The sequence below is a fragment of the Haliotis cracherodii genome, unplaced genomic scaffold (genome assembly GCF_022045235.1).
Source record: "Haliotis cracherodii isolate W230 unplaced genomic scaffold, xgHalCrac1.p SCAF_9, whole genome shotgun sequence".
In the NCBI taxonomy this organism is placed as follows: Eukaryota; Metazoa; Mollusca; class Gastropoda; order Lepetellida; family Haliotidae; genus Haliotis; species Haliotis cracherodii.
In genome coordinates, this window is record NW_027266343.1 from 12616610 (window position 1) to 12641053 (window position 24444).

Consider the following 24444-nt stretch of genomic DNA (forward strand, 5'->3'; position numbering starts at 1 on the left):
CTCAGAAGCTATAGAATTCCACCATCACAAACCTTTGATCAGAGATCAAGGGTATTACATCCCGTCTGCCTATGAAGATCTAATCAAGCAATAGACTTTTTTCATTAAGATCCAATCACAACTGTCACAACTGTTCAATCCTTTTAATCCTTATAATATATCCTTACTGTACATCTGCTATTTGTTATTCTTAGTCATCCTATTATCTGTATGCTACTTGTTATCTATTACCTGTTGTTGTCAGTGTTAATCTGCTGCTTATCACAACATATCTTGCATATGTACCTCTCATCACTTGGTTGTTGTCACTCCAGCTTTGTAATGTTGGCAGCATCTACACCGAAACGTTGCTATGTGCAATAAACCAGAGTGAGTGAGTTGGGTTTAACGCCACTTTTAACAGTTTTCCAGTTATATCGCGGCGTGTCAGCTTAATGTGGGAGGAAAGCCCGAAGCGATGCAGGTCTCAGACGTTGACCACTCCGCTGAATCCCACGAGCATGGGTATGGTGCTGACAAACCTAGAAACATAATCGGGGTGAACCAGGATTCGAACCCACAATCATAGGTTTCTGGTGTGCCCAGGGGACAATAAACCAGGAGTTGTTATCCATAAAGTTGTACATTTTCTTACTTACTCACACATTTCTAAAATGCCATTCAAACAGTGAGCTTAATATTGCTATTTCTTGGTTTAATAAGGTGACCCTTTTGTAATTTATATGCTTCAGATCCTCTGACCACATCTGAAAGTACTGCTGAGAAAATATTAAAAACATATGAAAGTTTTTTATATCCCACCACCCCTTGTGTTAATAAAGAACAAATAAAACATTGATATTTCTGAAAAACTGAATGCAGATGTGGCAACGAATCCAATGTTACTCACTTGAAAGTCGACCCATGAGGATCCAGGTACCTCTTTAACAACCCATGCTTGTCGTAACAGTCGATTAACAGGATCTCATGGTCTAGCTTGCTGACTTGGTTGATGCATGTCATCACATCCCGTTTACGTAGACCGATGCTCATGATGTCAACCACTGGATTGTGTGGTCCAGATTTGACTATTTACAGACCGCCGTCATATGGCTGGAATATTGCTGAGTGGCGTTAAACAACAAACAAACAAACAAACAAACAAGCACTTGAAAGTCAGGATGTGTACGTGAGCTTTGGGTAAACTTCGGCTACTGAGGTCATGTCATGGATGGAGAGTTGAGCATATCCAGGATCACCAGGCATGGAGGAAGGGAGAGATTAATTCATACATTCTTCATCATTCCTGGAGTTTGAAGCATGCCTAGCTGCATAGAGGAGGGTTATTGATCGTGGAGTGTTTAATCACCCCTGAAGGATGTGAGACATCTGGCTGTGTTCGGATCTGCTAAACACGACAGGGTACAACACGCTGGTTGCTGCTGATTGAAATCGGACAAGAAATATATCGTGTATTAACAGAAACTACAAATTTTCTGTGAGTTACAGCATTGAAAGCCCCACTGATGTTCTTAGTTAGAATAGGTCCCCATCAACCTATGCTGGTTGTAAGAGGGAAGATATCGGGTGCTTAGGTCTAAAGATGAAGACAAATGTTTTTGAAGATTACAGTGAATTCTCTGTTAGAAGTTTTGAAATTCTAAAATCACAACAGTCTCATCCATACATTTCTATGACCTAACTGTCTGCCCAGACAGCGAAAGGTTGGTGGATCGATCCCTTGACGTGGCATACCAAATATGGTACTTGTTATTACCCTGCCTGGCACTCGGCATTAAGGGATAAAATGAGGATTGGTCAACTCAAAATCTGTTTCCAATCTAGTCTCGTTAATCCGAGACTTGTTATTCCGACTTTTGGCTTTATCCCATATTAATGATGGGAGCCAATTAAATCAGTGCTATTTGGACCCCTTAATTTGACAGTCTCGCACTCCGACTTCAACACACCTAATTTGCAACGAATTGCTGAAATCACTCATTACTCAGTCTCATTAATCTGACAGTGATCAGTGTCCTCTGTGGGCATCAGGCCCTTGAGTACACAGCCTGTGTTTTAATGCAAGACGTGTCGGCTGGTAGCTGCATATTACAACGGCTGCAGAGATATAAACTTGCTCAACAATAAACAATCAATGCTTTATATAAACAAAACAGGATTAATCACATGTTTAGATTACCTCAATCTCATTAAATTCAGATATAAGTTCTCGCTACCGCTGAGGACATCCCATTACAGGTCATGTCAGAATGACCTTTTGTGAACTTTGAACGAGCAATGAAATAACTAACAGGAAGTCAACATTAGCTTCCAAGAAAGCAGCTTTCTTGAGCATTGCGGCTCGAATATCAAACTGGCGACTTCTATTCCAGATGATGCTTTCAAAAGTATTTTGAATCAGTCAGACAATAGTTTGTGTTGAGCTTTGGAGGTTGGATGATTAGAAAACACATTCCACTAACAATGTAACTTAACAACATGAATATTTCATTTTCATGTTTTTATTACGTGTTTGTATCGTTATCGTGTAGTTGTCCGATTTTTGATAATGAACACTGATGCTACTTAATTTCACTTGTCCGACATTCCGGTACTTGTTAATCCAACATCATCATATGCAACCAACCATGTCGGATTAACAGATATCCATGTTAAACTGTGGCTTGGTATTTCAGAGGGTAAGTACTATGAAACTGGCTTAGTTTGAACTAGTACTAGTAGCCACTCACACACATGTGAGTCGCTTTTGGTGCAATAATCTTGACATGTCCACCAAGACCCCGAGCCTGACCACCCGTTCCAGTATGTCACCTCTTAGATTCGGGGTAGAATAGGTCTTCAGCAACCCATGCTTGCCGTAAAAGGCGACTGTGCTTGTCGTAAGAGGCGACTAACAGCATTGGGTGTCCAGGCTCGCTGACTTGGTTGATGCATGTCATTGTATCCAAATGACTTGAATTGATGCTGATGATGTCAATCACTTGATTGTCTGGTCCAGATTGTATTATTTACAGACCGCCGTCATATAGCTGGAATATTGCTGAGTGCAACAAACCAAGAAAACAGCACTAGGGTATTTGAAGGGACCTGCAGGGTGGAGATAGTGACTGAGATGTGTACTTACAGTTGCTGGCCCACCCCAAAGTGTGTGGCGTTAAACAACAAACAAAAAAACAAATCTTACGACCAGCAGAGGTTCCAGCCATGGGGACCAATTCCAAACCAGGATCTCTGTAATTGCTGTAAATCCCTTCGCCTTCACTCACTAGCTCAATTTGCAAAGGTTTTTATTTCATCATAGTCAATTCATATTTCTGAGAAATACTTTTTTACTGACATAATCCAATGAGACAAGAGAGCATTAAACTTCCAAGATAATCCATGGTGTGACGCTACTTAGTTGTAACTTAATTCCAGTGCTAAGAATGTTAGCTTCCCTATAAAGCCCTTCATCACATTCAGTGACAGATACAATATTACAAGCAGGTATAAATGTCATCTATGATATGCTCCGGAAATGTGAAGGATCCAGACTGAACTAAAGCTCTCGATATCATCTTATCAGCCGTTGTTCTCCGCCCTTTATCAGATACAGGGTGGGATGGTTTGGCTTCCAGTCATCTGGTTCTCTCTTAGCATCTTAGAGCAATGACAGCAGAATCTCTATAGAATCTGGAGCTGCTGATGATGGTGCTGGGATCATCAGACAACTATAGAGAGTGATTGTGATGCTGGGTTGTATAAGCAAAGCCAGTTGAGGCGTGGCTGAGGTACTGGCACAGCTGTGCATGACACGTTTTAATTGGCTGACATGTAGACTTCATTGCAGTGTCCATCTACTATAATATCTATCTTGTGACGGTTAGTAGCTCTATAGCTATGTCACGATTCGGTCAGTCGGAAAATCTAAAATTATTTCTGTTAATCCTACAAACATAACAACATTCCATTTAATGGTGTGTGAAAATTGTGAGCTTGACGTAAATAATTAAAAAAACAATTGATGCCTGTAACAAGCTTTTTATGACTAAAATCCGCTTTTGGTACCTTGAACCATCTGCTTCCCTTGGTCCTCTTGCACACAATGAATGCCTGTCAGAGATTCAGGGATTAATCCCCTGAGTAGACAACTGAAGGCATCTTCTATGTTGTTACTAATACTTAGAATAAGTTGTGTAGACAGTAATCAAACAGATGAACAGACAGAAAAGCCTCTTAATGTGATTTAAGAATCCGAAGTGGAGTGGGCACACTGAATGCCAACCAGATCATTGAAAATGCACCGTGTGACAATCACCGGGAACATGTTTTAACCCAAGTGGCAGATTTTTTCATTTGGGTGACGATTTTGTCGATCATATTTTATTGTCTGCTTTTCCTATTTTACAAATTTAATTTTGGTCAAGCATTTGTGATTAAGCATGCCCTAAAGTATTAAAATCTACAAAGTTGGTATGTTCAGTTTACTTGCCTTTTAAGTAATCTTTTGATCACTCCATTCTAAGCCTGAAGACTTAGATGACAGCTCATATGTTCTTGTGCATATTGCAGATTATTTTACAGAAAACAAAACAGTGTAGAAGGGGTATGTGATTGCCTCTCAACTAAGATCGGTTTTATTAATGTTTGAACCAAGTTTGTTCTTAAACACTTGATCTCTGAAAACAAATAAGGCTTGTGGTGAATGATTTTAATGAGAATCTACCTTTGTCAATGTTCTGAAGTAGTATAGAGGTTGGGGGTACTACGCCAATCAGCATTAAATTATATCATGCTCAAAAATTGTAGCAAATTGTAGCAACTGCTTAGCAAAATGTTGTCTGGCAGCGTCACGATATAATTTTATCCGGATTGGCGTAGGACCCCCCTACGTCTATACTATTTGTGAGCACCATGTATATCAAGGCTATCACAACACGAGGGAGACCAGTGAAGATCCGGGGTAGAATACGTCTTCAGCAACCCATGCTTGCCATAAAAGGTGACTATCCTTGTTGTAAGAGGCAAATAACAGGATCGGGTGGTCAGGCTTGGTGAACAATGACAATGTAATTAGCTAGTCCATGAGCCTCACATCCGATACCCATCTTAGTCAGCTGTTACCACAGTTAGGCTGCTGACTTGGTTTATGCATGTCATCATATCCCAATTGCGTGGATCGAGACTCACAGGATTGTCTGGTCCAGACTCGATTATTTACAGACCGCCGTCATATAGCTGGAATATTGCTGATTGCGGCGTTAAACAGCAATCCAAGAAAACAACACTAGGGTATTTGAAGGGTGAGTGAGTGAGTGAGTTTGGTTTTACGCCGCTTTTAGCAATATTCCAGCAATATCACGGCGGGGGACGTATTTGAAGGGACCTGCAGGGTAGAGATAGTGATTGAGATGTGTACTTACAGTTGCTGGCCCATCCCAAATATTTGTCATTGTCGGTTCTACTCTTTCTAGGTGCAATAGGTGACAAGGACGAGGAGGGGAAGAAGAACGAAGAAGGGGATGAAGATGAGGATCCCGAGATTGCAGAAGCCCGAAGAGAGGCTGAAGAGAAGAGGAAAGACAAACATAGAAAAATGGAGGAAGAGAGAGAAGAACTGCGGCAGTCCATACGAGACAAGGTTTGTTAGTTGTCTTTCCACTTCAGTTTTCAAACATTGTAAAGGAGACAATTTGGTCCAAGTTGGTGAGTTGTAAAGATCCTTACGGTTTTGTTGTAAGGAGATAATGTGGTCCAAACAAGCCTGGTGAGTTGTAAAGGTCCTTACGTTTTTTTTGTAAGAAAGAGACAATTTGGTCTATACAAGGTTGGTGAGTGGTGAAGATCCTTATAGATTCATTGTAAGGAGATAATATGGTCCAAACAAGGTTGGTGAGTTGTAAAGGTCCTAATAGATTCACTGTTAGGAGATAATGTGGTCCATACAAGGTTGGTGAGTGGTGAAGATCCTTATAGATTCGTTGTGAGAAGGAGACAATTTGATCGGTACATGTATTTTGGGTGTGATAGTGAGAAATGGTGCACAACCTCACAATCTCACTGTACATCTTAATTTCAGTATGGCTTGAAAAAGAAAGAGAAGACCCCGGAAGAAGAAGTCGCACAGCCACTAGCTGAAGGTCGTATAGGTCGCAAGAAGAAGACGCCTGCAGAGCTCGCGGCAGAAAACAATGCAGATTCAGATGACGACGAGTTATCAAGTAAATTCTCATCACTCTGCTGCTGCATGAATTTTGTCTGAAACCAGGTTACCATGGCGACCCTGGATTATGTGTATGTCAAGGTCACATGTTTATGTGTTTTACCAATGTCAAGGTCATAATCGAATACTGGGAGTGGTATGACCTGAAGTTTGTCTTCATCTCAAGATGTAGATCTTATATTGATGGGTATAGTCTGAAGATACGTCGGAAAACTGATTTTAGTCAATTCATTTATCATTGTGTTCTTAATTGACTTGTGATACCATTCAACCATCACCTCATTCCCTATGGTAGTGAAACTGTGTCGGACTTAACTCAAACTAGTGGGTAGGGCACCCACTATTCTAAGGAACAGTAACTCTCTGTGCACAGTTGCATCCCTTAGCTGCGGATTCTCCCCACATAGGATTCTTTGAGCATCAATACCATACCCAGGAGGTAGATTACCTCAAAGTGATAAGCATCGCAAACAGTGTCACTTCAAGCTCCCCAATATTAAGCCATGAAGTAACTGATATGGTGTTGAAAGCAGTGTTAAACACAACTCACTCACTCACTAGTAGAATAGCATTAGGAGTAGGAGGTGATGCGTCTTGAATCGCCTAACAACAACTGTATGAGATCACACAAAATTATTCCAACAAGTTGGACCATTAACTTATTCACTTCGTTGAAGTTTGCTAAGAATTAGACATGTGCGATGGATATTTTATTATTTTTTATGGGTTTCCTGCATCAGCTGTGTAGCCAGCTGATTTAGGAACGTCAGATGATGTCAGTCGATCTGAAAATATGCTGTGATGGAAGTTTAATGTAGGGCTGTTGATTGAAAGTTTAACGTATTGAAATATCAGAAATCTAAGAATTGATATATCAGATATCTAAGAATTGATATATCTGACATTTAAAGAACTGATACATCAGAAATCTAAGAATTGATATATCAGATATCTACGTGTTAATATAAGGAAATCTAAGAATTCATATATTGCAAATCTAAGAATTCATATACCTGACATCTAAAGATCTGGTATATCAGAAATCTAAGTATTGATTTACTGGAAATGTTAATATTGATACTTTGAAACTCTAAGTATTGGTACATTGGATGTATAAGTATTGATATATTGACTGACAATATCACAGTAAATATGTGAATATTTTGATTGAAATATTATCAAGATATATCGATACAACAATTAATAATAAAATGGAAAGTATATCGGAGACTTAGCTTCAAAATATACAATAATGTGTATGTTTGAAAATGAGTTGTTAAAGATATCAACTATTCTTCATGTTACCTTTCAGGTTGTAACTTTAAGGCCTTCTTAGTTCAACTGTTGAATAAGCGCAAAACACATCAAAATGTTGAATGAGTAAACATATGTTTTAATGTGTAATAATTAATACTTGTATCAATTATTCTGTTTTAGCTTTGAAGACAGCCCTAGGTTCATGAGTGATTGAAAATACTATAAGTCAATCAGTTTTAAATATATAGTACACCTTGTGATATTGTGTGTGCATTCAACTCACTGGCTGTGTAAATCTTGAAATTAATGCGAGCGTGAATTAAATGCGAAAAATGCGAGTGGTCTTTGTTCGCATTATTAAACATTGCATTTATATCAACAATAAGACATTTTGGATAGCGGAAATACCAACTTAGACATACGCTGAACACAAACAACTATGTATTCCACATCACTGTTTATTGAGCAGCACTTGTAACAAGTTTAAAAAACAATGTCATTCAAACACTAATTACATCCTGTGAATTGTCACTGCTGGGGTCAAGACAGGGTTTCTACTCACTTATGTCATCACACTTACAAGTTCAGACAGACGCCACCCACACAACACGTTGGCTTTGCGACTGCGTCAAAGGCCGACACGAGCCAGCGCGCGTGTATTGTTTAAGCGGAAGTACTCTACTCAGCGTTAATAAGCGGTGCTATTTGGTGTGTGATTGGATTAATGTAAGGTTGGATTAAGGTGAGGATTCTCCTGTAAACCTGACAGAGGACGTTTTGTTTAGATATAAATCCACTGATGCATGAGAGGAGGGGGCTGTCGCATTCATATTGAGTCGTATTTTTGGCTAGTGGCCAGAGGTCCGATTCTTTTGGAGACGCATTAATTTCACGATTTACAGTCTGTGACTTAAAAGCTCAGTGCACTATACTAAACGTTTAAGTTTCAGGGCAACGTGTTAACAATGTTTGTTAAGTTTTAATCTGTTTATGATTAACTTATACACAGATGTGTTTGTTGTTGTTTATTTATGAAGATGAAATATTATGTTTTAGAAGATGGTTGTGTTAGCATAGCAAGTGAATATGCATAATAACTGAGAAAGTATACCACTCATGTTTTGTTTTTTTAATTTTCAAATACCATTGAGTTTAAGATGTGTTAAGTTTTTGTGTTAAGTTTTGTTTCATAATCAACAAAAGAATCTTCATTTGTAAACATTAAATAACATAAATGACTAATCACAGTGAAGTAGAATTATCATAACATAAATAATTATTAATTGTTCATATATAGTTTGTGATCAACACCATTCTCATATTCATAAACAGATATACCGTATTCGACATAATAAGCGCCCCGCTCTATTAAGCGCCCACGGCGATATTTGCTAATATATTGGCTTGTGAACAATCCCAATAAGCACCCTTCAGATTGATCCATGTACATAAGACTTATTTATTCATGTATAAGACACACTCGTGTGTTATATGCACCCTTAATTATGGGCAATAAAATTCTTGAAAAATATATCTGTTGTGTATAATCGGCACAGACTTTTCTTTTGTATCATTTCTGGCTGTCAGCATAAACCACGAAATTTACGATCTTTCAACCCTTTCAGCAAAATTATATTCTAATAAGAGCCCCTATTTCTAATTTTGAGAGCGCCCTGGGCGCTTATTACGTGGAATACAGTATGTGTAAGCAAATACAGGTACAACTTCAGGTCCATATCTTATGCTTTCAATGTACATATATCACAACATTAATGCTACCATTTTTGGACTATGGATTTTTTTAGGGAAACATAAAACGTCAGTGTCAAAGAATAATCTGTCTGGAATATTGGCTGAAACCGATTCCATTGAGTGTAAAAGGCAAAATGGGGAAACAGGGAGGGGGGTGAAATTTCATTTCGAATACTCTCATAAGATTAAATTTGGATGTTAGTTAAATTAGTGATATACTTATGGTCAAAAATAAGGGAACATGTTTTAATGAAATGTTCTGATTGGTCTGGTCACAGAAGTTCTGTCCATAACAAAACATCACTGAAAAGCACCTGTTTTATTCGCTATAATACGAGGAACATTCTGTCAGCTTTATTGGACAAAAGACTTCACTTTATATATGTTCCTTTATTACCTTCCATGAGTATATTCTGAGATGAAGTGTCCAATAGTAGAGTTTGAAGGATAATTACGTGTAAAAATTATCTTAAGCTCCCTGGGGAGTATACATAATCCCTGCCAATGCATTGATAGTATTATTCATGTTTAGTTTAGTTTCAGACAGTATGTCCATGATAAATTAATATCACCAGGGCTCTCAAAATGACACAAACGATTAATTCAGTTAATGTGCAATTAAAATAAACACAACTGAATTATTATTTTTTTCTGCCAACTGCCAACACATTTTGAGATCCCCTTTTAGTTTTTGTCAAGTACTATTCTTAATGATTTTAATTGCAAATGTTTCGTCTTATTTCATGCAATATACTTTGTTTTTATGTTTATGTTAGGATCATTTTTATCCTTCATACATAATTATATTATGTTTTATATTATAATCCTTTCTTTTATACTCTGTGTTTATTCTGTTTGAGCACCAATCAAATCTTGTTGACCACTTAAGAGTCGATAGTATAGATGTGCAACTAGAACCAGTGTACTGTAATTAACAGGGCATTAAAAAAAGCAGCTAGACACCATGACATATAAATGAAACCAAACCTAGTATATGTGATAAAAAGATAGTAGATATAAAAAACAAAACCAGAAAATTGCAATGAAGACAAATGGATGAGAAATAGTTTTTTCAGCACCTTTTGTCTCGCTATTGTTTGACTTTGACTATCTTGTGGCTCCTGCATCTTCATCTAACCTTGTTTACTCGCCTAATGCATGCTGAGCACTAAGTCACACTGGCTGGTACTGGGGCAAAACTCAATCACGGATATATCTTTTTAACTCTCAAGTCAATAAGTTATTTCAGAGCAGCAGGAAATCAAAAGTAGCCTCTTCGCCTGTTAATTTCTCTATTTTCTGCATAGTTGCGATTTTCTCTTTTACCATTTGTACTTACAAACCTTGGGGCAAGTTCGACCCTTGTTTTACTTTCTGTTTGTAATATGATTCAAAAGACCTTATACTTTCTGAAGTTTCAAACTATAATTTAGTTTTTCAGTGATTGTTTTCTTTACCCCTGTACCCGGCTAGAATATACTGAACATTTCTGATATAGTTTCTCTCAGTGTGAGCCTCCATTGGAGAAGTGTGCTTATTGTATTTATAAGTCAAAAGGTCACCTTATAGCCATCTGAAAGATTGATCTGATATTGTTATGGGAGTTTTGTCTGTTGACATGTTTGGGGTCAAACAGCACTTCAAAATTAAAATGTATGCAAATGAGGTACATTGAAATTGATGCCTGTTAAGCTGGACGGTATTCTTTGTCCAGTCAGTTTGTCTAGATTTTAAAATTACTTGATTTGAAAATTATGGATTTTGATAAAGGACTTATGTGTACAGTCAAACACCATTGTGTCAAAGTTGAACGAAGTTACGTAAATACTTTGAGTTATCCGAAGTTCGAGACAACAGAAAAATGATATGAAGGAATATGATGTAGAATATGCAATGATATGAAGGAATATGATGTAGAATATGCAAGAACCAAGCTTTTAATTCAAGACAACCGTAACCTTGACATGTCAAAGTTTGACACAACGGTGTTTGACTTATTCATAAATATACAATATATTCCTTAAAGTTCAACCCTGAGGTTGTATTTTAGAGAAAAGAAATCTTGGAATCGTATCTGGATGAACCAGTGTCAGTGATCACATATGGCTGTCACACTGAGAGATGTATCAGAATCAGGGTCACACTGACGTTTTTATTCAGCATGCATTTCTTCTCTTCTCATCATTCAGAACCACCCTATCCTATTTCATATTTGAATAATACACGCATTTGTAGTGATGGTAGAATGTTTTTATAAAATGAAAATGTTTTTAAAAATTATTATTTTATTATTCCCATTTGTTCATCGGGTAAACAGATGTGAACGTTTTGTTTCAGTGGCCTAGAAACCAGCGATTTGAATGGTGACATTGGTTGTGATATTTGATTTACGATTAGTTTCGTACATATCTTAGGTTTTTTTAAAAAGTACATTACGCCATGTGTGTGTTATTTAATCCGATATTTCCGCTTCCATTGTTGTTTTGCCCATTTGTTGTCTCATTTGCTGTTTGCTATTTTGTCTAATTTTCCAGTCATCTTACTCCATATCAAACATGCAATGCAGATTTCAAAACTAACTTTCTTGTTTTCTTAACATTTTATGAAAATTCCCAGAAATGTTTAGTTTGTAAGGGATATACAAGCAGAAGGTTAATGTGCTCCTATAGATTTCTATAGATATGAAAGTGTGTATCATTTAGATGATATTGAAACTGACACGAACAACCTTCTAGTACAGCCTCTCATGAATTCATGAAGGCCCCCCCCCCAAAAGTCAACTTGGAAAGTTCTTTTCCTTTAATTTGCAGTACATCACTTTAAATAACTAAATTATTGAACAATTTATACGACATTCTTGAATCTTAACTTCAGTAAAAGATCACGTTCCTATTTAAACACGTACGCACAGTTACTTCCTGGAATTATCAACCATGTTTCATTTTTATATACGGTAAATGGATTTCCAACTATAAGGAACTCCGAAAATCACCCAAACATTGTGAAACCTTTGTAATCAAGTAATCTTGCCATGAAAGTCAGAACTAAATTCACCCAAAAGGAATCCAATCTTGATAGTTCCACATTGCCACGACCTGAAATGACTCAAGAGATTCCATATTTAATGTAACCATTCTAGAGCTTAATTAGTAACTACGAAAAAAGATTAGGAAGAGAATTTACGGATGTCAACTTCTTATTGTGAAGAACACAACGTTTAGGAGTACATGCTTAGCCCTTCATTCACCTGATAGAGTAAGCATGTACTCCGAAACATTGTGTTCCTAATAAAGAAGTTGACATCCTTAAATTCTCTTCCTTATGTGTATCACTTCTAAATGTCTTTCAAAGACTTGATAGATGGGTTTGAAATCTGCAATGCATATTCTCAAACACTGAAGAAGAGGGTGGTTACATGCATTACCCAAGACAGTTGAAACCATATCCGCTTCCTGTGCGAACCCTGCCTGACACACAAGGATTATAGGTCATAGTGTATGACGTCGTGGTGGTGGTTGATGTCGTCCTGGTGATGTGGGTGTGCTGCCACTGTGTCCATTGTCTCCTTTCATGTTTACAGGCTTCCCCAAAAACTTAACCGAGCTCCAATCTAAAGTGAGTGAACTGCCAACAAAATTGGCCGCGGGAGTAGGGGAGGTAACACAGAAGTGTGTAGTGCAGTGATCCGTGCAATGTAAGTGATCTGTTGTGGAACCACGCATACACATATCCGTCTGTAATCTGTCATACTGCCATCCTAGTGTGTCCTTCTGTCAGTCCAATGTTGGTCAGTCTGGTCACAGACTGGTCAGCTGTGCATGTGTGTGTGTATGTCGTAGGCTAGCTTTAGTTGTTCGCTGTTGTTTTAGCACCCTTGAGTGTTGTTTCTGAAGTGAGTCCTGTTCGCACATTTCAAGTGGATTCTGCGTCACAGGGCGTGTCCTTTGTTTTTTTTAGTGCTGTTTGTGCAATAATGCCACAATCATATAGCTGGAATATTGCTGAGTGTGGCGTTAAACAACAAAACAAAAAAACAAAAATGTACACTAGTAACTATTGAAAGAACATGTTTTCAGGAAAGCAGCATGTTAAATATTTGAATTTTTTGCAGTGTGCAATGTATACATATATCAATATTATAACGACATTTGGAAGTGTCAGAGAACGCAAGCTCTTGATATATGATCCAAGGGAAATAACTCTTGTTTAAAATCAAGGTTTTCTGTATTTTTGCACAGTCTTAAATTTCTTCCCGTTCTTATTTTATACTATAGTCAGGAAGAAGATAAGGCAGGAAAATGAATTAAGATTTCTTTTTAATCAATGTAATATCATTAGTCATCTTCAAAATTATTCATATTATTAACATCACAAAAATATATTGAACCATGAGTAGTGTTCGAAGGGAATGGTTTAATGGTGCTAAGAAGATAATCTGATATATTCATCATTATCAATATCATTCATAGTTAAACCTAAGAATAACCATAATATTATTTCATATTTGATTATGGAGGATGTTAGGATATAGTGCGAAGAACGAAAAGGACGGAATTCTTGCTAATACTCCCATACATCCCCTGTAAGCCCATATTCCTGTATAAGCCCCCTAAAGGGCCTGGGTTACAATTGGGCCCCATCAGTCTATATGCTTGATGTAAGAGGCTACTGAATCTCTCAGGTAGTAAGACTCAGTGACCTTTTTGCATCGCATGGGACATTGATCCTGGTTTCAATCACTGGATTGTCTGGTCCTGACTTAACTATTTTCTGGTGAGCCATTTTGCTGGAATATTGCTGAGTGTGGCTGAAACATACACCCCCCCCCCCCCCCCCCCCAATCAAATCTTGTAGAAGCCCGTAATATTCCAGATTGTGATAATTGGGGTCTGATATTATATTAGTGCATTTATTCCATTTTGTGGTGTGCAAAACGTTTTGCCATTTTTTCCGGGACCAAACAGCTTATGCCACTGTCTTCCTTCTGTTATTTTGTGTTCTCCATACACACAAGACTTCATCTCTTGTTGTTCGCTAAGTCATCTCATATTTTGCTTCAGCTGTCACACATTGCACAGGGTTCCAAACTTGAAAACTGTTCCGATATATGTAATTAAGATTCATCAAATAATTGGTAATAGAATAAATGCTCTGGAGACCCCAGACTGTATGTCCCATATTGTGCCATGTATGCCTGGTGAAACTGCTGGGAAAATGGCTGATCATCTAAACTAGAACAGTGTGACAGGAACAAATCAAAGCAGGTGGAGGAGATGTGACTGTGTAGAGCTTGACTTCCAGTTTTCAAAGAATTTTGTGAAAAGCAGCCACTAATGCTGCTGATAAGGTTAGGTTGATCCAGGATAGTCAAACACTACATCCTCCTGCACCCAATCCCCACTGGATCTGACAATGGTAATGGCCCCTATGTTCCTCCATCCCTCCCCTCTGGATCTGACAATGGTAATGGCCCCTATGCTCCTCCATCCCCTTCCCTTGGATTTGACAATGGTAATGGTCCCTATGCTCCTCCATCCCTTCCCTCTGCATCTGACAGTGGTAATGGCCCCTATGCTCCTCCATCACTCCCCACTGGATCTGACAATGGTAATGGCCCCTATGCTCCTCCATCCCTCCCCTCTGGATCTGACAATGGTAATGGCCCCTATGTTCCTCGATCCCTCCCCTCTGGATTTGACAGTGGTAATGGCCCCTATGCTCCTCCATCCCTCCCCTCTGGATCTGACAATGGTAATGGCCCCTATGCTCCTCCATCCCTCCCCTCTGGATCTGACAATGGTAATGGCCCCTATGTTCCTCCATCCCTCCCCTCTGGATTTGACAATGGTAATGGCCCCTATGTTCCTCCATCCCCTTCCCCCTGGATCTGATAGTGGTAATGGCCCCTATGCCCCTCCATCCCCTTCCCTCTGGATTTGACAGTGGTAATGGCCCCTATGTTCCTCCATCCCTCCCCTCTGGATTTGACAATGGTAATGGCCCCTATGTTCCTCCATCCCCTTCCCCCTGGATCTGACAATGGTAATGGCCCCTATGCTCCTCCATCCCCTTCCCTTGGATTTGACAGTGGTAATGGCCCCTATGCTCCTCCATCCCTTCCCTCTGCATCTGACAGTGGTAATGGCCTCTATGCTCCTCCATCACTCCCCACTGGATCTGACAATGGTAATGGCCCCTATGCTCCTCCATCCCTTCCCTCTGCATCTGACAGTGGTAATGGCCCCTATGCTCCTCCATCACTCCCCACTGGATCTGACAATGGTAATGGCCCCTATGCTCCTCCATCCCTCCCCTCTGGATCTGACAATGGTAATGGCCCCTATGTTCCTCAATCCCTCCCCTCTGGATTTGACAGTGGTAATGGCCCCTATGCTCCTCCATCCCTCCCCTCTGGATCTGACAATGGTAATGGCCCCTATGCTCCTCCATCCCTCCCCTCTGGATCTGACAATGGTAATGGCCCCTATGTTCCTCCATCCCTCCCCTCTGGATTTGACAATGGTAATGGCCCCTATGTTCCTCCGTCCCCTTCCCCCTGGATCTGACAATGGTAATGGCCCCTATGCCCCTCCATCCCCTTCCCTCTGGATTTGACAGTGGTAATGGCCCCTATGTTCCTCCATCCCCTTCCCTCTGCATCTGACAGTGGTAATGGCCCCTATGCTCCTCCATCCCTTCCCTCTGGATCTGACAGTGGTAATGGCCCCTATGTTCCTCCATCCCTCCCCTCTGCATCTGACAGTGGTAATGGCTCCTATGCTCCTCCATCCCCTCCCCTCTGCATCTGACATTGGTAATGGCCCCTATGCTCCTCCATCCCTCCCCTCTGCATCTGACAGTGGTAATGGCCCCTATGCTCCTCCATCCCTCCCCTCTGCATCTGACAGTGGTAATGGCCCCTATGCTCCTCCATCCCCTTCCCTTGGATCTGACAATGGTAATGGCTCCTATTTTCCTGCAGGGACAAGCATTATATCCAATAACATTCAAAAAAGAATTAACCATGCTATATGACTATGCCCTCCAGGAATAGTGTGACATTTTTCCAGTGTGGAATAAAAGTTTTTCGAAGAAATGCAATAGATATTAACTCAGAAGAAATATTAAATAATGTGTGCTTTTAATTTTGCTCCAACTTAGCTTACATTTCTGAGAATTAAACCTGCACAGTTGCTCTTCCAACAGATATTTTCAATTTCTATCAAAACACCAGGCCACAATCAAATTATTTTTAGATTTTCATCAAAATTGTCAAAAATGTTGGGCATGAGAATTTTGTTTGTATCCTAGGCATCCCTGAACAACTGATGTGTGTCACACGAAACAAGAATATTTGGAAGAACAACATATATGTTGCATTTCAAGTAAACAATATTAGGATTCCAAAACGACAGAAAGTAATTGATTATACACTGAAACAGATTCCATTTGGGCATAAAAGGCCAAAAATAATAAAATTATATGAATGGATCAACGAAAATCAGTGACAACACCAGGTGTTCGCGAAACACATGAAGCACTTCCCCACATGTCCAAACTTTGGGACATTCAACTAATGCTAGGGACTTGTTTGGACGCGAGACAGCATGGATGAAAATGTAATTATTAATTTAGTCTGGCCTTATATGTAGCTTGCATTTCATATATTTCTCATCAAGGTCTATGCACCTGCTAAACATTTTACTTATATTATTCACATATTGTTAATTATACATTAAATAGCATTGCCTGAGTGTATGAAGTACACAAATAGTGGATGTTTATATATATATAAAACTGGACATGGGTGTCAGTCAGTTTTCGACTTTGAATTGTACTAAGATGATTTCAGGTGTTCACAAAGAGCGATACTTTGTAGTATATGCAGTTACATCTTAGTAAAAGTCCAACATCATGTCATTATTCAGTCCCCTTAAAGGATATAAAAATAAAGTTTTCATAATTTGTTTAAACTGAGAATGAGTTCTAAAGTTTAAGAAATCTGAAATCAGGGCCCTGTCCCACAAAGCAGTCTTTGTGCTACAACAGTCGTATGTTTATGTTAAAGTATATGAGATAGGATCATCTTAGTACGTCGACAGTCGTAAGTCTATGTTACAATCGTCTTAGTACTACGACAGTCAAAAGACTATGTTAAAGTGTGGGAATTATGATCATCTTAGTACTATGACAGTCATAAGACTATGTTAAAGTATGGGATTTACGATCATCTTAGTACTACGACAGTCGTAAATCTGTGTTAAAGTATGGGAGATACAATCAACTCAGCGCTAAGATCACTTTGTGGAATGGGGCACTGTTAACTAATTTTACAATTGACCTCCATATAAATATGCTTCCAACATGTCTGTAAGGTTGTCATGACAACACCTCAATTTGACAAGTATTTTGGTGAATATCAAATCAAACGGTATCACAGCCAAATGTGTATTAGGTGCTTTGTTATGCATTTGTTAGTTTTATGGCAGGGTTTAGAGGTAGGTGTCACTTTATGAATTGTTTCCAAATGCAAAAATATTTATGCAGGAATTCTGTAAATAGACTTAGAGATGTAGAGAATAACAAGTGTTGTAGTTTGGCTCTCATTGTTATCTCTCTTCCTTGACATATATCTACATATTTATATGTATCATTTAACATGGTAAATGCTAAAAGAGAAGGGTAAAACAGTTAAACTATTATTGCCATGACAATGACGTCATAATTTTTAATTTAGATAAAACTGCAAATTTGAAACATGAATGACATTAATTTATTTTATTATTCATATTTATTATATCAATCATATATGATTTGCCTTTGTCATTAAATTTCAATGAAAGGTGCATTTCTCTCGCCAAGCAGTAAGATATATTGATATGTGTCATAATGAATATGCTCATTACTAAGTTTTCAGTATATATAGATTAGTGACTGTGCCAAAGTCTAGCTCCGACAAGCATTACTAGTATATGTGTAGTGTATAGACAAAGCATTATTTATTTCATCGACAATACTTCATGGCCTTATATACACAACATTCCTCCATCAACCATCCAAATATACTGAACAAAAAAGATTAGTATCATGAGTATTTTGTAATGAAAACCGAGCACACAATTTCATAAAATGATCCCTCAAAGGTTTCATTATCCTTAACTTTCTTTGTTCAGTATATACAAACCATGTGCGATGAAGTGCTTTTTTGACCAAGTAATCAAACCACAGCCTGCTTTCTACATGGGGATGTCAAATTGGTCTGGCCAGTCAACACACATGGTTAAGAACAAAATGGCAGCTCCCATGCTGAGTGAGGTAACAGAATATTTGCTTCTCTGATTCTAACAGAAAGTGGATATATTAACATGACTGTCTGCAATGACAGATGTCCTTTAATGCATTAGAACCAGCTGAGGAAAATCTCTTTATTTCCAAGATTCCTTACTAGGTTTGTTAAAATATCTATATTATTACACCTATTGCTTGGCAACCATCAGCTCTACACATTGCTTCAATGTGAGGCAATGGAAGAGCATGCAAAAGGTCCCTGCAAGGAGTATGGCTTATTTGACTCCGATGACATGTGCAACAGCTCTTTTCATTGGCTGAATAAAAAGACACTGGGACTCTGCCATATATATTCATGGGTGACAGGATTATAGTGTTTACAAGCCCATGAAGTACTGGTGTTGTATTAATTTCTACGCATGTTACTATTCCCAAGACTGATTGAAAAAAATGAGATCTGACATGAATGTATATATTTTTGTAAATTAATTGTAATTTAAATCTGAATCTTAAATGTGTACCAGTTATTCGTTCATGCAGTGTGAAGTAGTGTCAGATTGTATCAGAAGTTTCACCATAATTTGAGCATTACTTGTTCATGTACATACACAGATATTTATTAAATAGTTCATATCAGAAATGTTGGAATCTAAAATGTGTTTCAAGATGTCAGTGAAAACTTGTCTTGCGAAGAAGACTATTGTCCTGTAAAACAATTGATTTTGGATAAAATATTCTATCAGTTTGGGACCATAAGAACACTATGTTTATAGCAGTGATGTTTCTATATCGTAAAATATGGATTTGTCCAAATGGTTGTATGTTTATATGATTACACTGATTCATAATCTCACGTATCACAAAACTGATCACGTGATCCATAACTTTCTTCCACAATGATTGTTATAGAGTAGGGATGTCATTGATTGGAAAGTTTCGTAACGATATATTAACTCAAAAGTATTAATATATATTGATATATATCGATAAATAACAAAACGAGTTATTCTTTATGTTTATGGGTAAAAAACTCTAGATCTGCAATGAATCAACTGCTAAGTATGAGCTAGGCTGATCAATGTAATGTTTAAAATTGAATTTTCTGCCTTCTCATAGTACATCTTAACCAAAGTAATCTTGTAAATGTAAATTTTTCTGTGGCAGTGAGTTATTAATTAACTATCGATATTCATAAATTTGTATCGATACAGTATCAATAAAAATCCTATCGATATTGTGATGTACGATGACATCCCTTCTATGGTGTTTTACATTTTCTTGTTACCATGACAACAAATTGTACTTATGATTTTTCATTTAACTTTACAGGTTTAGTCAGCCTTAGTCCCATTATGCAAGAGAAGGCATTTGGAAGATGTAGCATTAACATTCTGTTGGTACTGTGTATAGTATCTAGTAGCAACAGTTGCTTGGATACTGACAGACAGTCAGTTCTGATTGGTTAATGATGGAAACAAGATTGGCAGCATATCATGTTTTGCTTCATCCAATCAGGATGGAGACAGATCGGCATGGTAACGATAGACGATGAAGGATAGACCATTTATGTTGCCTTTGTTTCACCAGCGTTTGTTGACAGCATATATTATTTATGTTACCTCTCATGGTTGGGTCCATGTATGGATAGGTCACAATCTCCATGGTTGTATTGGCGGAGTGTTTGGCAATTATTCCACTGGCTGCTATGTTGAAGTTTTTTTCAGTCACTTTAATGAGTTGATATTTTTCTCTCAAGCCTTCAGGATGATTTGGGAATCAGTTAACTTTCACGTTATTAGTCTGGAGATAATAAATCAATTATTTTTTCAAAAAATTTAATTGTATGGTTCATTTTAAATGTTACATTATTGATAATTATTGAAATATTTTTGCAGGCTTCTTGGTTTGATACAAGAATAAAGAATTTTGCAGTTGTAAAAATGTAAGTTAGATTTTGAAAACATCTTGGTATTTTTAGCTACCTCGTTTATTCATTGACATTTATAAGAATCAACTTACAGGCAATATTTTAAGATGCATAATTTTTCTATTATTTTGATGATTCAAGTCAGGGAAAACAAAACAAATCAAGTTAGACATAAATAATATGAAAAGTAATGTGATACCTCTCCATCATCAGTTGTGACCTAATTATAATTGGTACAGGGAGTACCGGAGATTCGTAACTTAAGAATTAACAGATCATCACCTGTGAATACCCAAAATGGCACAGAAAACTTGCATCTCAGGCTACTGAATACAGATCACATCCAAATATTGGATTCTTTATATTTGTTGAGAATTCTAATTATATCCTAAAAGTTACCATTCCACTGAAATACATCTAATCTCTGTGATTGATGAGAATTCCTATGATCTCGGTATGGTTTGTCAAGTTTTTTTATTGCTTCGTGACATTTGCCATGACATTCAGTTTAAGTATTACATTTGTATTATGACAGAAAATCTGCATTGTCGGCAATAATATGTTCAGGTCATCAAATCGTTTATTTCTTGTTATGCTATTTTATACAAAAAAGTACTTTCATTTTCTTTTCTTTTTATTGTATGTAAATATATTTCTATGTCATTTCAAGTACTTAGTCATATTATCTGATATCTTCCTTATGTTTTGTTATTTATTAATTTTATTTTAATCAAAATTGTTTAACAAGCTCAATTTCATTCAATCTGTTTCTGTATTGGTAACCCTTTTATCTGTTTAGTCAACCTATGTTCTTCAATGCATCAAAACATGTAGTTAATATTTATAACACATTTATCTAAAATATTATCTCAACACACTAGGTCTTACAGCACTTATACATATATTCACATCACCAAATTCCAGTTATCTCCCTTGGGTTTTCATTTGTTCACAGTTGCTTCTATACTATAACACTGAGGTGTATTTTTGACCTGTGTTTGTTATGTAGTACTACGGAGTATGCCCTCATTCTCTTGTCACTCATATGGGATGGTGCAATCACATGGACATTTACATGTTTAAGTTTCCTCATTGTATGACTTGTCACAGACAGTGTTATGTTATCATACTGATAACGGAACCGGTAACATGGTAACCAATGTTTGCTACACTGAGGAATTCTTCAGCTTCTAGGCTAGCAATAGGCATCATATATCTATCAAATTTATTCACCTTGCAAAGTATTTACACTCAACGTTGGGAACGAGGCATAGCGGAAAATCTCTGCCTACAGATCTTTCATATTCACAAATACTGCATGAACCAGTCAAGTACAGAAAGACTCTGAAAACACTATTATTAATACATATTTTCTTGAATATGTTCATTTTAGGTGTACACTACGTAAGTAGCCCTGTACAGAATTGGATGGTTTGTCAATAGGAAATTCTAAATATCAAACGATCAGTGGTGAGCACCAGACAATGCTCAGTTGTTTTGAGAATGAGAGTTAAGGAGACTTGCCATGTTACTGCCTGATCTGGAAGTAGTGTTAGGAAAGAAGGTCGGATTTAGTCTAAACCTCTCTATAAACTAGGTATGATTTCAATTATATCCTAATCATTTTAAAGTATAGAGCTTCATAAGAATCTTGCCAAGGTTATAACATTTGCTTCTCATATGTAGCATATTTAACATCATTGGAGCTGTATAGCAGTGATGCAGATGTTGTTGTGATGGACATGAGGTACCCAGTAATATGGACGATTGTACAGGAGTTGTCAAGAAAATCAACTCCAGCCTTTTCACAGAGGAAGACACAATTATCAAATCAAATGACATCCATTTATGTCCTAAGATTGATCGTAGTGTTGGGTGTGACACCATGGCCCTTCCAACAATCTGTCTGCTGTGTTTTTCTTGTGATATTTCTACTTAATGTTCCAGGTCTCATATGTTGGCCATGGACTCTGTATTGTGAGTTGCCATGGAAACAAGGCACTTCACATTTAATAGAATAGCATTATTCTGAGGCTGTTCTCTCGCTGGACTTGCCTGCCTAAAACGCTCCTGTCTTCACTTGGGACAACAGTGAAAATGACTAGGATTTAATACATCCTGAATATTTTTTTAACAACTGTTTTCTGTAAAGAATAACAATTAACCTTTAATTATTCAGCTCTTGTATTAATACCAGCATGTAACTACATGATATAGGACAGGATATTCGGTTATCTCTATAGTATGCTCAATTAAATATGTTTGGAATATATGCTATATTATCCTGAAATCATTTTCTATAATTTCATTTTCATGTGATTACTAATAAAGGTAATCCACATAACTGAATCAGAAATATGTTCTTGAGGTCATATTTCATTTTTGCTGAAACTGCTGGGTAAGTGAAAGGTTTTCTTAATGAACGTTTCTAATTGATTGATACCTTCACTGGGTGTGCAGGCCGTGGACAGTTTGGCAAGCCAGTGAGAGAAGCCATCTTTTATCTCCTCAAATTGTACCGAGACCATCATGGCTATGTTGTAGACATATTGTGGCATGTACAGAGTTATTGTTGCATTTTCTTTTACTTAGTCCAAGACAATGTTGACCAGAAATAAAGTTATAAATATAGAATGTTCCCAGTGTATTGTTTTTCATTTTTGGAGTGAGTGAGTGAGTTGGGTTTAACACCGCTTTTAACAGTATTCCAGTTATATCACGGCGTGTCAGCTTAATGTGGGAGGAAAGCCCGAAGTGATGCAGGTCTCTGAGTGTTACCACTTCAGTGAAACCCACGCGCACGGGTATGGTGCTGACAAACCAAAAAACATAATTAGGGTGAACCGGGATTTGAGGCCGCGATCATAGGTTTCTGGGGTGCCCAAGGGACGCAACTCTGCACAGCGAATCGCGGCACCGTAGTCGACTGGGCCACCCTTGCCCCCCTGGAGTGAGTGAATGTTGGGTAGTGCCACATTCGCAATAGTTCAACTTCATTGGGACTGCTTTTTCAGAAGGTATGGCAATCCAATGGTCGCTGAACAATGCTCCGGGCAGAATGGTTATTGTAGGAATCAACAAGAAAGGCTTTTCTGATCACAGTGACACAAACCCACGATGTGGAATCTTAGCTCATGCTTTCAATCATTGGACCGCCTCTGTGGTCTCGTGGTAGAGCGTTTCGGGGTTCGATCCCCGGCCACATCATAAGACATTAAAAGATGGTACTTGTTGTTACCCTGTCTGGCGCTCGGCATTAAGGGGCTAAAACAAGGGACTGGTCAGCTCGAAGACAGTATACTGTGTCTGAGTGGGGTTTTAATGTTCAACTGCGGCATGGTATCTCAGTGGGCTAGTACTATAAATTGGCATCAGTCCGGACTAGTACAAGCAGCCAGCCAGCCAGCCAGCCAGCCAGCCAGCCAGCCAGCCAGCCAGCCACACGCACGCACGCACGCACGCACGCACGCACGCACGCACGCACGCACGCACACACACACACACACACACGTGCATGCATGTCGCTATATAAGTGCAATTATCTTGGACGCGACGTTAAACCCCATATTTCACCTCACCTTTTAATCATTGGTATGTCTGGTCCAGGCACAATGGTTAGATACCCAAGAAGAACCATGTTAGAATTGGTCTTCAGCAACAGATGCTTGTCGTAAGAGGACACTGATGGATTGGGTGGTCAGGCTGGCTGACTTGGTTGATGCATGTCAATATGTCGCATAGGTGTAGATCAACGAGACTCACTAGCTGACATTCTATCACGGTAGGGGACACCAGAAATGGGTTTAACATGAATACTCCACTCAGACACAGTATACTGACTCCGAGCCGACCAAGTTAAGTTTTAGCCCCTTAAGGCCTAGCTCCAAGCATGGTAACAACAAGTACTATCTTTTAACGTCTTGGTATGACGTGGCCAGGGATGGAACCACTGAAATTCCCTACGGGCGGATGTTTTACCACTAGACCACGGAGGTGGTCTATAGAAGAAGGGACATTC

General features: G+C 38.2%; 3 protein-coding genes across 3 annotated transcripts; all 3 read left to right on the forward strand.

Moving 5' to 3' along the window:
- Nucleotides 1-4893: 4893 nt before the first annotated feature.
- Nucleotides 4894-23063, forward strand: LOC139451729 (complexin-like). Its single transcript, XM_071233043.1, has 5 exons — nucleotides 4894-4942; nucleotides 5454-5620; nucleotides 6059-6200; nucleotides 12792-12905; nucleotides 19829-23063. The coding sequence occupies exons 1-4, from the start codon at nucleotides 4894-4896 to the stop codon at nucleotides 12893-12895; spliced, it is 462 nt and encodes a 153-aa protein (XP_071089144.1). The 3' UTR covers nucleotides 12896-12905; nucleotides 19829-23063.
- Nucleotides 13729-15102, forward strand: LOC139451730 (basic salivary proline-rich protein 2-like). The gene is made up of 2 exons (XM_071233044.1): nucleotides 13729-13793; nucleotides 14574-15102. Exons 1-2 carry the CDS (start codon nucleotides 13729-13731, stop codon nucleotides 15100-15102), a joined length of 594 nt encoding a protein of 197 aa, XP_071089145.1.
- Nucleotides 15202-15777, forward strand: LOC139451731 (basic salivary proline-rich protein 1-like). The gene has a single exon (XM_071233045.1). It carries the CDS (start codon nucleotides 15202-15204, stop codon nucleotides 15775-15777), a length of 576 nt encoding a protein of 191 aa, XP_071089146.1.
- Nucleotides 23064-24444: the final 1381 nt, after the last annotated feature.

Coding starts and splice junctions, on each gene's coding strand:
- LOC139451731 (XM_071233045.1), top strand. CDS start 15,202: ATGGTAATGGCCCCTATGTTCCTCCATCCCCTTCCCCCTGGATCTGAC.
- LOC139451729 (XM_071233043.1), top strand. CDS start 4,894: ATGTATATCAAGGCTATCACAACACGAGGGAGACCAGTGAAGATCCGG. Junction 5,621..6,058: donor GGCAGTCCATACGAGACAAG/GTTTGTTAGTTG, acceptor TCTTAATTTCAG/TATGGCTTGAAAAAGAAAGA. Junction 6,201..12,791: donor AGATGACGACGAGTTATCAA/GTAAATTCTCAT, acceptor TCATGTTTACAG/GCTTCCCCAAAAACTTAACC.
- LOC139451730 (XM_071233044.1), top strand. CDS start 13,729: ATGTTAGGATATAGTGCGAAGAACGAAAAGGACGGAATTCTTGCTAAT. Junction 13,794..14,573: donor AATACTCCCATACATCCCCT/GTAAGCCCATAT, acceptor AGGTTGATCCAG/GATAGTCAAACACTACATCC.